The 15,343-nt window shown below is 40.5% G+C and overlaps 2 protein-coding genes across 3 annotated transcripts in view; both read right to left on the minus strand.

Moving 5' to 3' along the window:
- Positions 1 to 255: 255 nt before the first annotated feature.
- Positions 256 to 6,224, minus strand: EAPP (E2F associated phosphoprotein). The gene is made up of 6 exons (XM_076345019.1): positions 6,125 to 6,224; positions 5,293 to 5,474; positions 3,835 to 3,933; positions 3,361 to 3,484; positions 2,357 to 2,476; positions 256 to 852 (listed from the first exon to the last, which is right to left on the minus strand). The coding sequence occupies exons 1-6, from the start codon at positions 6,196 to 6,198 to the stop codon at positions 588 to 590; spliced, it is 864 nt and encodes a 287-aa protein (XP_076201134.1). The 5' UTR covers positions 6,199 to 6,224; the 3' UTR covers positions 256 to 587.
- Positions 6,225 to 6,584: 360 nt separating this feature from the next.
- The window catches only part of SNX6 (sorting nexin 6), a 30,164-nt gene continuing 21,405 nt past the window's right edge, over positions 6,585 to 15,343 (minus strand). For both annotated transcript variants that reach the window (XM_076345021.1, XM_076345020.1), the window contains exons 13-14: positions 14,905 to 14,990; positions 6,585 to 8,479 (exon numbers count right to left, since the gene is read on the minus strand). In XM_076345021.1, the coding sequence (XP_076201136.1) occupies positions 8,426 to 8,479; positions 14,905 to 14,990 (140 nt within the window). In that variant the 3' untranslated portion in view covers positions 6,585 to 8,425. The remainder of the gene's footprint in view (positions 8,480 to 14,904; positions 14,991 to 15,343) is intronic.

Genomic DNA, 15,343 nt, shown 5'->3' on the forward strand with positions numbered 1-15,343 from the left:
TTGCCAAGCATTGATATGTTGATTTAAATGATCCATGCCAGCAAACTCGATATAAGCTCATCTTCCACTCTGTATAAATTTCCATTTTTGAGATCTTAATGGGCCAAAGATCCAAATATAGTGACAAATCCTTCTTTATCAAACCTACCCATGTGCAAATCTACCAAGAATACCAGCCTAAAGAAGCCAAACATCCCGACTGAGAGTTGTTGACCATGTGCCATAGAAATGACCAATGCAGCTAAGGAGAACGAGTTACTATACAGTATTTATTCTAAGCAGCAGTTCTAATACATATTGAGATAATGGATAGTATATATACAGGGAATGATCATAATACACAATCTTACATTATATTTACAAAATTTTAAATTCTCAATGATGCAGTGTGACAGAACATTGCTCTCAAATGCATGCAGTTAGCTGTATTCCTTGCGTAAACTTTGCAAAAATCCATCCTTATAATGGTTCTCTGATGAAAAGGTACATTTAAAAGACCATATTTAAAAAAGGCTAAGATGCCTGCATTTCTGATACTTCACACAGTGTTAAACGGTGCAGGATTTTTTTCCCCCTGCTTTTGCACATTAGCAGTGGCTGGCTAGAACATTGAAGAAGTGAAAAACTTCATCTTTATCCATTACTGCCACTTCAGTTGAGCATTCAGTACATAATACCGGATGATACACTTCCTCCTCTTCTTGATTTGATGGTATAGAAGTAGTTTCTTTGCTGCGCTTCATTTTCTTACTTCTTTTCTTTAGCTTCTTTCTGTATTTCAGAATTTCCTCTTTGTTAACAACGCAGTTCATCACAAACATTGCTCTATATTGTGTTTTGTAAGATTCATGTCTATGGAGAAGGGGAGAAAATGCAAGTCATACCATTGGTAAAACTGCTTCCAAGAAATCGGTTATCGTCACTGGAAATGGGATTAAAGATAGGAAGTACCATGCCAAAGGGCTGAAAGCCAAATAAATATGAAGTTTTATAAACAGAACAAAAGTCACCACTACAAAAATCATAAAAAAATAGAATTGTAGCCATCTGTCTTGTTTTTAAGGTGTTTTTAAAAACACGCTTGTTCTTGCTGAAATAAACGCTCTGGAGTACAACAGTATTGGTACTACAGAATCATGCATTGCTACGTATAGCTGATGACAGGCAAAAGATCATGAAGTTGCGAGTGCAAATGACTCAAATACTGGCATTTATATCCTAACATGTCTTGCAGCCTGAAATTCCTTATTTATAAATAACAAACATTGACACATCACACTTGAAAAAGCATGTCTATAATAAAATATAAAATGTATTTTCAGCCCTCATCAGTATAACAACCGTATAGCTGGAGTACGTAGCAAAATGCAGGGCTGCAGTTCAATTCAATAGTGTCCCTCAGGCTGCAGTTTTACAGCAGCCTAAACCAACGTAACAGGTGGCTGCAGAAGTCCTGTCTTGACTTCTGCTGGCTTTGCTGCTTGTATAATTCTGTGCTGAGCTACTTGAGTTTATTAAAACCACAGAAGACCAGTCTGACAATAAAAATGAACAGTCTTCTGTCAGCTTAGCAAACTGAAATACTTAACTATAGAACAGGGTCAAGGAATACCATAGCCAGCAAAGGGAAGAGAGTGAGAAACGGCACCCAGTAGTTATACGATTTTAGGCTCTGTGGAATTTCTTCCTCAATCGCCAAAAGTACCCAATAAACGAGAGGCAGTTTATTCCTCATTTCACAAGATTTCTTTCTCCTTTATTCCCAGTTCAAGAGTCCTCTCCCTAGCACGGGTTAGCAGCACTAATTAGGTTTGCAGTGCAGTCAGATACTGTAGAGCTGCAAACCACACTACGGATTCTCACCTGAATGCTTTCCAGGCACTTTTTAATATACTCAAAATCACAACTGCCAAGACTCAAACCAAGTAAGAATACACTATCTTGATTTTGCTTAATCCCCCCCTAAACAAGGCACTTTCACACAAAAATAATAGTTAACCTGGAATAATTCTATGCTTCTAAACATCAAGCCAACATATTTTTCAAAAAAAAACAACCATCGCCCACAACTCACTCTGAACTTCTTGTTTAGTCTCGGTGAAATGTTTTTTCTATAGTTTACCTCCTCCACTATGCTAAAGTTCTACCCTGTTCTTCGTCGTCTCCACGTTGCAGGTTAAGCTGATCATCGTTCTTACAAACTAGTATTCACCCCTAAATCTGATTCACATATACCTGCCTTCTCTTTTATTAGCTCCACCTCACAAGACAGATTTGATCAAATCGAATACACTTAAAAACACAACTGACCAAAAAAAAGACATTCCAAAAAGACCCCTTATTGTTCACCAATTACCTCTGACAGTCCAGGCATAACGTTGTCATGCAAGCAGGGCAATTCAAAACAGCATCACTACTTGGAACAGCTGAAGGTTTTGACTGCTGCTGCCGCGGCACTCTTCTTTGATTACGGTACCTACCAATTCAAGAAAGGAGAAAGCAGAGACAAAAAGTGAAATTACGTGCCCTTGTTGTCTGATATATCAATTCAACCTCCAAACCTTTCTTATATCAAAATACACCAACAAATATCTGGCTCCTTCTGGACACCTTTTTCACCAACTCAAAGCACATAAATAAATACACTGGGGGAAAAAACACATACCAGTATCTTCATTTACTTTGTACAGAGGATTCTTATTTGGTGAAACAAATACATCTAGCATGAGAATTTGTGCCTAATAACCCTCTCCTCTGACGAGGCAGTTGTCTCCAGTGCAATCTCTGCAGGCACCATACATTAATGCTATCCTTTTCAACAGATTTATGTGGAGAATTTTACCTCTGCTGCAGCAACCATTCTTCTACTTCACCCGTCAAAAAACTCTCAGTAAAGCAGCTTTGTGCTGTTCCTATTTTATCTGAACATTTTGTGGCTTGCTAAACTCAAAGTTTTCCAAAACAATAAATACAATATTTAGCAGGAACGGGTATTAATTTAGCAATCCAAGTACCATAGGGCATTAAAAATTGAAATTGGCAAATCTTACCACCTTTTCATCCACAATATGGTTGTTTAGATGAGATCTACAGACAAAATTGGCTTACCAAACTATAAAGTTTTGATTTAAAAAAACTGCAAATTTTAGAACTGTGTCATTTTGAAGACTCAACTTCCATTACATACACATAGAAATTTTACAGGCTTTTAAATTTCTATGCTGTAAATTCTAAAGAAAAAAATAAATTTTCATTACATAGACTTGACAGCATAGGCTTCTTCTCTATATTCACAATTTTCATTTAAATTTTTCATTTTATGTTAAGCATCCTACAATTCAAATATTTATGGTCTCTTACCCCCTCCTCTGTGAGTCTACCCACTCTTGGTCTCGACTGTCTTCTTCTGGGTCATACAGCAGTTCATCATTGGAAAGAATCCGACGTTGCTGATGTTTTCTGTTTTTCCGGGCATCCTGTGTGACTGGAAAGATTTGTGCAAGCACATTACATCCATCAGACATATGATGATTCTCTGCTTAAATAATCAAAATACCAGTTTTTCAGTTTTCCTTTTCCATACTCACAATAGATCTAAACTAAAACATAAAGGTCTAGCTCATCTCTCCTCCAAAGGCACCACCCCAAAGCATTAACACACCTTACATACATTGGGATACATCACAAAGTTGCGGGAACTACATTGAGATGATATAGGCTGGTAATTCCCCCAAAAGGCCGCCTTCAGGAACAGCCCCTTGACCGCGCAAGAGGATTCTACAGGATCTGAGAGAGTGCTACTGTAAAGATGTCCTCCTCTCCTCAGCCATTTACCTATTTTATCTTCATCCTCTGAATCAGAATCAAAGTAAATGTCATCATAGTATTTTGAAGTGGTAGCGGGTCCAGTCTGCCCAGTACTTGAGGAAGTACCTATGTGTGAAATTAGGGAGAGAAGTGGTAAGAACACCCCACCAAAAGGACAGCAAGTATACAGCCCAGAACAAACCTTCGTTTTCAAGTTACTCTATCCAGAAGCACCCTGCTTTATCTCGGTGTGTTAAGTAACAGCTCTCCCAATTTATTCCCACATTCTGATCATCCACGTCGCTTGTGTTATTTCATTTACAGATGCTCTCTCAGAGCAAAGCTGCTCACTCCCTCTGAGATGAACCTCAGGTACAGTTCAAAGGAAAGTTTCTCCCAAGGTACACTCCCTTTAGGCACAGAGGACACCACATCAAATATGCCTGCCTCTGCCCTATATAATCTACACAATCTCAGACACTCCATAAACCTTCAGTCATGCGAAAGAAATACAGGTGTGGCACATTGTTTCACAAACTTCGATTACAGTAAAATTCACCAAAAAATCCCCCAAAATTTCAGGGCCACGGAAGTTCAAAAAAGACCTAGACGAATTTCCAAGCACATCTGTCACAGCCAGTCTGCACCAAAAATCCTATCCTGTGCTGGATGGATGTGGTGGTCTAACTATCGCTACATCTTCTTAATTGCACAACTAAAACCTGCAGATCAGATTTGCCCACTAACACAGATAAAACTATTAAACCTGCTGAATGCAGAGTCAAGTCCCTACATTAAAGAGAATACTATGTTGATTCTCCAGGAAATTAAGAACACTTCACTAGGTGTTTTGTAATAGGCAAAAATGCTCTTCAGATGCCAAAGCAATCCATCTCTTGCACCCATAGTACACAAACACCAGAACACATATCTCTTTAGTACAGTTTTACTATTTGATGTGACATGTAATTATAAGCAGGTAAGGGAGGAAGAGATTGATATTTTTCCTGACTTTTTCCCCCAGCTGATTTAGGATCTCAGTCTACCACATGCTACTCCTTTCTTCAAGAAAGGGCTCCAAATGTTGATAGCATCCGGAGCCACTACACAAAGTACAAGAGACCGCAAACCTGCTCAAGAGACTTCTAAATACATGTGAAAGAACAACTTAAAACACAAGTTATAGAAATATTGGAAAAAAGGGGACTGATCCAACAAAGAGAAATCATATTAAAGCAGGAAATCTGAAGTTCAGGAACACCAAAATCGAAGTCTTAGAAAAGATGAAAGAGAGGCATTCACTGGCATCCGGTGACCATTTCTGCAGAAGCGATCGGCCATTTTCAGATTTTCTGTAGGCTTCAAACGGCACTCGACTGTCACCACACACACCTCTAGCCACAAGAATAATCCACTAACTTCACACCTTAACTGGACGCCACTTAACTCACAATTTCATATGCAAGCATGTTAAGTGTGATTTACCCATTTCTGGTGATTTCCATTTGCCTTCCATAGTCCTCATAGTGGTGTTCAGTTCCGCTTCCATCTCCTTTTGGAACTCATCGTCACTGGAAGACTCGCTCTCCCCAGTCAGGCACTCCCGTATCAGCTTCCGCTTCTGGTCAGGAGTGCCATGTAAGAGCACATCCACCTCATCTTCTGAGCTACAAATATTTAAGCGTTACACACCTAATTATGATAACCAATTTAAAACATTGACCAAGTCATTTGGAGAACGAACATCTGAATTGTGCAGGTGCACTGGGAAGCACTTATTCGTGTGTTTATGGTAAATGTATTTATTAAAATGTTCTATTAGCTTGCTGGTGCTAAAACTCTGGTTTTGATGCAAAGGAGCATCAGCTGACCGGCCGCGGCCTGCCGCGACGCCTCTGCAGCTCTGGCCAGCGAGCCTGCGTGCAGGGGCAGGGACCCGTTTACACACTGGCATCTGTAGGGTTAGAAATGTAAGCGCTCCGGTTTCAAGGAAGAAAATCGCCGCGGCTGTTGCGAAGCGATCCTCCTCCGACCCCCCGGGCGGCACCCCGCGGCCCTGCCCAGCGCCCGGGCCGTGAGGGAGCCCCGCCGCGCACCGCCGGCCTCGCCGCCTGCAGAGCCCAGCACCCGGGCCTGCCGTCCCGCCGGGCCCCGCGGCGCCACCCCGGACTGCGGCCAGGAGACGCCAGGCGACAGCGGGGAGCGGAGGGAAGCGGCGGCCCGCTGCCGCCGGGAGGAAGCGCCCCCGGCCCGCCCGCCTCAGGCAGGGCAGCGACAGGCCGCCCTGGGCCCGCCCGCGGCGGGGGCTCTGCAGCACCTGCTGAGCGCTCGCTCCTCGTCGCTGGGCTCCTCCACCACGTACGGGTCGTCCTCCTCCCGCAGGCAGCTCATGGCGGCGCCCGCCTGCCCTCCCGCTGCCGCAGCCAGCCCGGCCCCGCCCGCTTCCGGGCGCCCCACAGGCTTCCGGCGGCCGAGCCCCGCCCCGCCCCGCCGGGGGAAGACGGCCCTCGCGGCCTCGTCCCGGCTCAGCCCGCGGCGAGGCTCCGGCGCCTCTCGGGCAGCCCCGCGGCCAGCCCGCCTGCGGGGGCGGAGGCGCGGCCCGGCAGACCCGCGGCCCCCGCGCTCCCCCTCGCCTCCCCCCACGGGTGGCGGTACCGGCCGCCCGGCCCGGCCCGGCCCTTCCTTGTCCCCTTGGAGTTGCAAGTCCTCGGGTCACGTTTTAAATATTTTTCTTCACAGTTACACAGTCGGGCTAGAGCTTTAAGAGACACACCCAATACCAAGAGGCTTGAAAAAAATTTAATGAGCTAGTAACACTGAACAACGAGGACTAATCTAAAAATGGTTCCCACATCCTACTTAAAATATTTACAACTTTGTTAACTGTATATACATCGTAATCTTTGTCCCTTATAGTCTATTTATAGATCAGTTCCTTAGGAATTATACCTGTTATATCTGGAAGATGAACAGCACAGTAGTATTGTAGTAGCCATTGCTGGAAAATCTTAGACGTACTAGATGAGTTGCTAATAGCCATTAGGCACTGGTAATCAAAGTCTGAGGCGATGCGTATGCAACTCAACGCACAATGCAAACAGCATGTTCAGCTAAGAAACTTCTCTGCCTTTGAAGTGTTCTGATGTGCGAGGCGGCAGGGAATTATACTACGCTGTGCAATTCACCCTGTCTGAGAAAAAAAAAACAACCAAACCCAAAACAAAGTGCACACCTCTGTGCGGCAGTACAGGGAGTCTGTAATCACAGAGACATTGACTGACATTGATCTGCATCTCCAAACACCCCATTCACCCAAAATTCTGCTGCTCCGTTGAAGGTCTACATACCCATATAAAGCACCAATCCCACCGTGAAGAGCAATTCATCAAGTAAAGCCTAATTTTATGACATCCTGAAATTACACAACAGAACAGCACCTCTTGGGTAAGTTTCATGGTTCAAGTAAGACAGACAAAGCAATACAACAAATAAAACTGGATTCATAGCTCTAAGTTTTAAGTCCAGTTAGCAGAATGAGATCCTTTTCAGGCATTCCTTTATTGGGTATACCTCTACTTTTCATATTCTGAAGCAAAGCTTCTTATCCATATCAAAGTGGGGCAGTATTACCTTTCATTGATATTTTAATGCGCTTTCTGAACTCCCTTCTGCTACTTTATTTCCCCTTTCTGGAAAAAAACCAAGAAGTTCTCTGAAAAGCATTTCTGCCAAAGAAACTGCAGGGTCAGCCACCAAGCTCAAAACAATTTAAGTACATTGGATAGGAAAGTCCCAGACAAACGGACAGGCAAACAGATAAACCTGAGAATGCAAGTGAAAAACTACTGGGTGAGTATTTAGTGTCCGACCAATCCAATACTTACTCAATGGCTTTACAGGATGAATAGAGAAAAAGCTAATTAAATTAATCTGATTGACTAGAAAGTATTAAGCTTACAGATGATACAATGTCTGCATAATTTTAGAAAAATCATCGATTTCATGGTTTATTTTACAATAATTGGATTAGTCTACAAGTTAAGGCAAACATACTAATGCATTTGCTTTTCTGTTTAAATCATAGTTATAAAGGTTACACAAAGTTCTCCAAAATTTCTAAGAAATGTTCACAATTGAAAAAAAGATTAAGTTTCTTGATATCAGTACATGGAAAAAAACTAAGTGTATACAATGCCATTATAGTAACAATATTCAAATATCTTATGGTAATATTTAGGCCATTTGAACAATGTGCTTCAAATGGTGAACTTCAGAAATTACTTATAAAGGTAAATAAGATTGGCAGCCGTATCATAGTATTCATAACATGAACATAATTATATTGGCTATTTTCACAAAAACAGAGCATTTGGTTTCTGAACAATGAAAGCATATAATGAGTAAATAAACATGAATATGTATGTATAACAAGTATGCTGTTGCTTCATATAGTCTGGAGCTACTTTCAGGTGTTTGTTTTAATTCTTTTGAAAGAAGGAACTTGCTTATGTGCATTTTGTCAAATGTTTTCTCCAGGGAACTGTAAATGCCTATTTAAAGTCATGAAAACAAAATCCAGAGGAGGGCAGCCCTTGTTAGTGGGAGGACGGAGCGTAGCTTATGTGTCACCATTTAACACTGCCAGGCAGCTCTGCAGCAGCTGTAAGTTACCCTGTAAAAATAAAGAAAAATATGACCACGTTTCCCTACTTTCTTTTACGCTTGTGGCAAAAAGATGGTTTTTAAATAGCAATGACACCACTAAAGAAGAACAGACAGGTATTAAGCTTATGTAGAAATATTTATGTAAGTAACTGTTATCTTAAAGAGTTTTTCTGAATGTAGGAGCCATTGTGTCATGTAACTAAACGGAGCCAATTTGAGATTGAAAAATAAGCATTTAGTACCCTTTCCATGTTTCTTCACAAGTTTCTTTACTAAAGATCTAGTCTGGCCACAAAAACTATTCACTGCAGAGCACTATCTTAGCAATACAGTTCAAAGTTACAAAGTTTTCATTTTTTATATAGTATTGCCATTACTCTGTCACTGTAATATTATTCCCAAAGCAGAAGTATTCATATATTATACTGAATACTGAATTCATCAAGAAGTGTTAACCAATTCACAGCACTCGGTATCTCCTTGCTATAGCAGCCATCTAAGCTCGTAGCTCTGTTCAAGGACAGGCCTTGTTTGAAAGACAACAGACTGATTTACATGCTTAGCCAGGTGATTCAGCCATTAGAGCCGGAGCTACAGAAATGATTATCAGAACATTAACTAAGCTTTATCTCTAAGGCCAAGTTCTGCCCTTCTTTTCAAACACGTGTAGGTCAGTTTTTAATCCTATTTAAAGCGTTCTGACTCTACCATAAAATCATACAGGTTGACTTTCAGATTTATGAATGAATTTACAGAACTGACACTTAAAAAGATACCCTTGTGAATTAAGCAGATGTCATCGACAAGTAAGCCAGGATTTACTTTCCAGGAAAAAAACCCCTGGTATTCACACTATTCACATTGTTTTGTGCATTCATTTATGTTTAGATCACTTTAAACTACTGGCTATTCACTATTAAATAGCTGTACTAGATTTGCTCCCAAATCTGAAATCTCTGTGTAAGAAACAATGTTAGGTTGTTGACAGCGTTAAGGGTAATTCCTATCAGCAAGACCAAAACAGTCTGAATGCCCAGTTATAAACATGGGAGAAACTGCTTCCTTCTAAAAATTTTTTGGATCCAAAACGAAACCTGTAAAGAAAACTTCAAACAAAAGCATGTAATTAAACAGTATCAGTAGCTGTGATTTGCATGTCCTTGATAAACAGCCCACACAAGTACTAAAGAATTTGTAATTTTTACTTTTTCAGTTGAAAGCATTCCAAGTGACCTGTGGTAGATAGGCAGAAGGGCACTTGTCCCTCAGCCCAAAAAGGTAAGAAATTGTAATTCTATCCCCCATTAAGGTTCTTATAATCCAGATTAAGCAATTAACTAAATTCAAGGCTTCAAAGTAGAAGATTCCCAGTATGTCTACTGAATCCTTTTCAGTCTTCTCCAGAAGACAGCGATTTCAGTTACAGCTTCAACAGCTTTTTGTCCTTTTATGCCTATACTGGCAGAGGACAGTCACAAGCTATTTAAAAGGCTTCTAATTCTGTGATATGAACAAGTTCAATATACATGAGATGCATGGGGACTTGGTGGCCCATCTTTGTAGCGTACAGGATTCATAAATCTAAGGTCTCTGTTACTGAACAGCTGATTATTGACTGTAATGAATGAAAAGGAATACTTCAGGCTGAAGTCTTCAGTCTTCAAACAGAATACTTCAGTGTGAAGTATAACTGTGGACTGCACGCGTGTTACCTATAACAAAAGTGTGACAGTGATCTTTTGGCAATCTCTTTACAGCCCATCAGCAGCATGAAGTGTATTTGCAATTCACAGGCCACTATGTAGCACTCTAAAGAAAAGACGGGTACCAACGTCCTTTATACATCAGTCATTTCCAGACTCAGACAGCCCATCTACTGAAGTTTTCCAAATAGGGAAATCATTCATTTTCACTAGATCAAATTTACAAAGTTCACAAGAACAACCTTATTTAAATTACAATAAATCAAGGACAATAGAGGCTGTGAGCCATTACTCTTTCTGGCTGCAGCATCTGACAGATGACTTATATCAGCATAGCTCAAGAAAGTCCTATAAATTCAGATTCAGAAAAGTGTTTCTTGCCAACTAAGACTCCTAAGCTCTACATATTATAGTTATTGGCAGAACCATGGTGACAGAAACATCCTTTTCAGGAAAGAAAGAATTACTGACACAGCATTTAACCAAATCCCTTAGCATTGGATTTTGCTCCCTTCTTCTGTCAGTTCCAGACAGACATCTGTTGCTAGTAATGCAACAAATTCTTTTTCCACAAAAACCCATAGAGGCAAGAGCATATATATTAGTATTTGTGGAAAGAGATGTTTAGATTTTTTTTATTTGAAGTAAGTGGCTATCTTACTCAGTTACAATTCATTTGTCAAAAGAATCTAAAAGTATAGCCAACGCTATAAATGCTTTAAGTATATGATTATAACCTTAGCAGTTTCACCAGCTATCAAACCTCCATTCTTGAACATGAAGTCCAACACAGGAACACCTCAAAATCCAACTGTTTAAAATACTGAATAGGTTTAATGCAGCTTTTGCACTAAAAGCCCAAACACTTAATCAGGTCTTACATTAGCTACAGCTGCATGAAGTCATGAAGAAACACAGAGCTAGCAAAACAGAAGCTAAACACTACCTAGAGGGATAGTCAGACAGAATGACCATAGAAAAAGAAACATCAATCCATTTAGTATAGGTCAGAGACCAAGCAGAATCTAAAGCTGCAGTTTGGCAGCTATTTTAGGTAAGTCTAGGGTACATGCTGCTGATAAGAATGCAGCTCTCATTCTCAGACCCTCCCAGCCAAAACTCTGTGTTTTGACACAAGGGATGCTGTGAGAAGTGAAAGTAAAGCTTAGAAAAAACCCAGAGCAACTTTTAGCTCCATCTTACTACGCAGCTGCACACAATAGTGCCAACATAAGGGAAAGGAACAGTCATGCATCATCATCCTTCCTGGCAGTAGTCTGCACTTGCATCAACTTAAAGCAATCTCAACCCACTGTCTTGTTTTTAGCTTTTTCAGAAGTCTTGAGCTGCAACCAGGAAAGGATAAGAGGATATTAGCAGATCAAAACAAGTATTTTACGAGGAAGTAGTATAAACATAACTGGGCAGAAAAGGTGCACTTAGTAGTTGTATATGCAGTGTCCTTGATTTACTAAAAGCTCGATTTCCCTAACACCCTCCAGTCTTGCAGAGCCACACAGCCTGATATAGGTCAGGAAATGTGAGCTGTCTCTCAGAACCTTCTCTCGATACTTTGGTCATTCTGACTTCTTCAGCGCAGCGATCTCTGTGTTTTGGGATTTGTGTTTTTCTTTCCACACAGAGCAAATAACTTTTTACAATAAGTCAAGCAGCAGCCTTCATTGTGGCTGAATTCCTCCCAAAGACAGCCTCTCAGGTGAGTTCCAGCACCCACTGCTGCATCAGATTTCACCTCCATGCTTTCTGTGCCAGGCAACTTCAAGTCCAGAAGACACATGGTTAGATCGATTCAGAGACAGATGCATCTGCATGACATCTAGTCTGGAGGTACTCATTCCAGCAAAAAAACTGCAGCAGAAGACTTGTAGCAAAGGCCTGCAGCAGTGTTATCTGTTGTCCCCAGCCCCCGCTCCCCAGTTAGCTTTTTTGCTGGAAAGAGCACTTAGACCTGAAGAACAGGTCACGTTGCAAAGTTTGGGAGTGCTGTGCTCCACATGCCATTGACAAGCCAAGCAATTTCCAGTTTGGGGCTGCTAAAACTTCACTTGCCTCCAGTAGCTGCAAAAGCATGAAGACAGGGACTGCCGCAGCATCCGGCAAAGTATTTTGTCCAGAACCTTAAAGCAGGGGACTTTTGATCTGACTTCATTAATTTATTGCCTACATGAAAAAGTAGCTTTCTTTTTGCTTCTACCAGCCCTCTTTTGGCTCTACTGCAAGAGGCATTAGGTGTCTACAAACACCCCAGCTTAGCCCAGCCAAAACCAGGGCGACAGCCTCCCTGAAATGGGAGCATTGTTCATGATTTATATTGCAATAAGCATAAAAACATCCTCTCTGGGACAAGGAGAAACATTCATATTCCCCTAACATTGCTCTTCACACATTAGGGCACAATGCTATCTCAAAAAAACCCCCAAGTCTTTCCATATCCTCTTTCTTCCTTTTATGGAACTACCTCAGAAAGTCTCCACCAAACCATTTCATCCTTCAATATTCTCTACAGACTAATAAAAACCTATCCATAAGACTATCCTCAAATACGCTGGTTATAGCATTAATAAGAAAATTTCCCATTATATAACATTGAAAAGTATGATCTATTGCACTTGTACATTCTGTAATAATCCAACTCAGAATCTGTAGAAATAAAAGCACAGCAACCAAACCAATCCATCTGTAGGAGCTTGTTTCGAACAAATACAAAACACTGGCTTTGAGAAAACAGAACTTTCAAATCTAGTAAGAAACAAAATATCCTTTCATTCAACAAGTCACAACATTTGTTAACATTTCAAGAACTGTCACCTTTAGTCAACACGACCTTTTATATTGTAAAGCTTTAAATATTCACCACTGTCTGCTGAATCTTACAGTGCTCCATGATAAAGTAGGTGAAAAGGCTCAGGACTACAAAAACAGGACTACAGTTCAAAGCTTCTATTACAGCCTTACATACTCCTTGTTAGTAAATTTACTAAGACAAGGTAAGTCACAGACTGAGACAGACTATCTGAAGAACTACGTCTTATACACAAGCTGTGGTGAGAAATGAAGAAGAGCTAAAAAACTTCAAGCTCTTCCAGGTAAACTGAGGACACCAAGCAGCACGTATCAAGTAAGTTGAAAGCTACAGAAATTAAGCATTTCCCCCCTGCCTTCTGCAGTTATGAGCTGTCAAAATTCAAGAGAATATTACTACAAGATTTTGACTTGCACAGAGAGTTAATACAAGTGATTCTTTAAGGATACTTTAGAAGATAGAGATATTTTTTAAGCATTCCACTCCAAGGCATGCCGGGACTTCAGCAAGGATCAGTTACAAGAGATGATGAAGAGTCAACGACTGAAGCAGGACAGAAGTGCTGTGGATTCATTCCCTTATTAAAGTATGATATGGCAAATCAATAAAAACTGTTGCAAGTATGACTGTTAGGACTATTAATTTCACTAAAACCCGTAACCAGTACATTCATGACCAAACACGGGGATTTCTGGGAGACTCAGAACTGGATATAGACAGCTGTTACACACAAAGAAGTAGGAAGGCTGAATACTGCCAAGTATTATGAGAAGTTTTAAGACTTCAGGGGAAATATAGGTGAATTTCTGATACAGCACATTAAAGTAAGCACTGTTCATCTGAAAAAAGGAGTCGAGTATTCCAGACCTTACTGATTACTTTACCAGCTAAATATCCCATCAAGCTGAACTTATACCTACAAAGATTAAAAAAAAAAAGTTCCCGAAACAACCCTTTTTACCATGCATTAGTTTTACAAACAATGGGTTTGGCAGAGTGAAGAATGACACCGTCAACACCACTGAAAAGAGCGTAAAGCAGCAACAAGGTAACTCAGCAACACTATACACCTCTTAACTAGTCCTTTCAACAGATATATGCCGAGTTAATTCAAAGCTTGGTAGTCAACGCACTTTCAGATTTGTGATGAGAATGAGAAATGCCAAAGAGTTGACTTTTAAAAGAAAGCCGCCTCCTGCTATAGGACTGTTAAAGTAAGAGACTGTTGTACTTGAAATGAAATCAGAGCAGCTAACCTGATTTAACCAAAAACATTGATTTCATATGGATTAAAAGCGTCAAATACATTGTGAAATTTAAGGGCAGTACAGGCCCCTTAAAGTTTTTTTCCTGCAAAAATTTATTTTACTGCAAAGGCTATCTGCAACATTCCTCTTCTGTTAGCACTTCATAGTTTAAAGGCAAAAAGGTTCAAACAGCATACTCAGAGTAACACTGATCTGACTTCAGACAAGGCCTGTGTGATCTCATGCTTAACAGTTAGCCTATCATATACATCAAGTCCCCAACACCTGGATAACAGGAGAAACCACGTCCTATCTCACAATAAAATGGTGAGATGAGGTTTTAAAAATAGGCAGGTATTCAAACTCTGCAGCTATAAATATCAAACAGCTAGAGAAACATGAAACTGAAACCAAAATTGTCTTCAAGGAGATGAGTTTTCCAAAGGCACCTCAAGCACATCAGTCCCTTGGAGATATTTCACCTATACTTTTTTTTCCCCCTATTATTCAAGAAAGTTCACTTTTCTGGATGATGCTTACCTTCAAATTCCCCTTCCTGAATGTGAAGTGCATACCACACAACAAATGTAGCTATTTTGGTCATTCAAGCATATATTTAAAATCAGTTGAAATACAGGCCAAAAAGGATCATAATTACCTTAGCATGCTTTAATTCCAGTTCCGCTAGTTCCACCAGATTTTTTCTGAATGCTGCAACTCTTCTTGTCTTAAAGTCTATCAGTTCTATAGAAAATATAAATGGATTCATTAACAGTATTATTGCTAGTGCCCTCAACCGCTAACAGACTTCCCTTCAGGATGGAAGAGGTAAAAGGTAAGAGAAGGCAACAGGAAAAAACTCAAGTTTAATCTCAGCACCTTCGGGGTCAAAGATACTGCTACACTGTTGGATGAAAGCAAACCATCATTGCAGTTTCTCACCTCTAGCTAACCTTTTGTGGACACAAAGCTCTTTTGAAAAGACTGCAGTGTGGATGCTTTTAAACATTTAGTTCTCTTATTCCATGTGCGCTGTTCTTTCAAGGCTGATACATAAAAGTATCTAGGGAAGAGACTAAGCTAAAACTAGCATGAAG

The sequence above is a fragment of the Aptenodytes patagonicus genome, chromosome 7, assembly GCF_965638725.1.
Source record: "Aptenodytes patagonicus chromosome 7, bAptPat1.pri.cur, whole genome shotgun sequence".
NCBI lineage: Eukaryota > Metazoa > Chordata > Aves > Sphenisciformes > Spheniscidae > Aptenodytes > Aptenodytes patagonicus.

Excerpts from the sequence above, each read along its gene's own strand:
- EAPP (XM_076345019.1), bottom strand. The coding sequence starts at position 6,198 with ATGAGCTGCCTGCGGGAGGAGGACGACCCGTACGTGGTGGAGGAGCCC. Across the intron at positions 5,475-6,124 it reads GAGGAGCGAGCGCTCAGCAG|CTCAGAAGATGAGGTGGATG; the intron begins GTGCTGCAGAGC and ends AAATATTTGTAG. Across the intron at positions 2,477-3,360 it reads GTAGACTCACAGAGGAGGGG|GTACCGTAATCAAAGAAGAG; the intron begins GTAAGAGACCAT and ends TTGAATTGGTAG.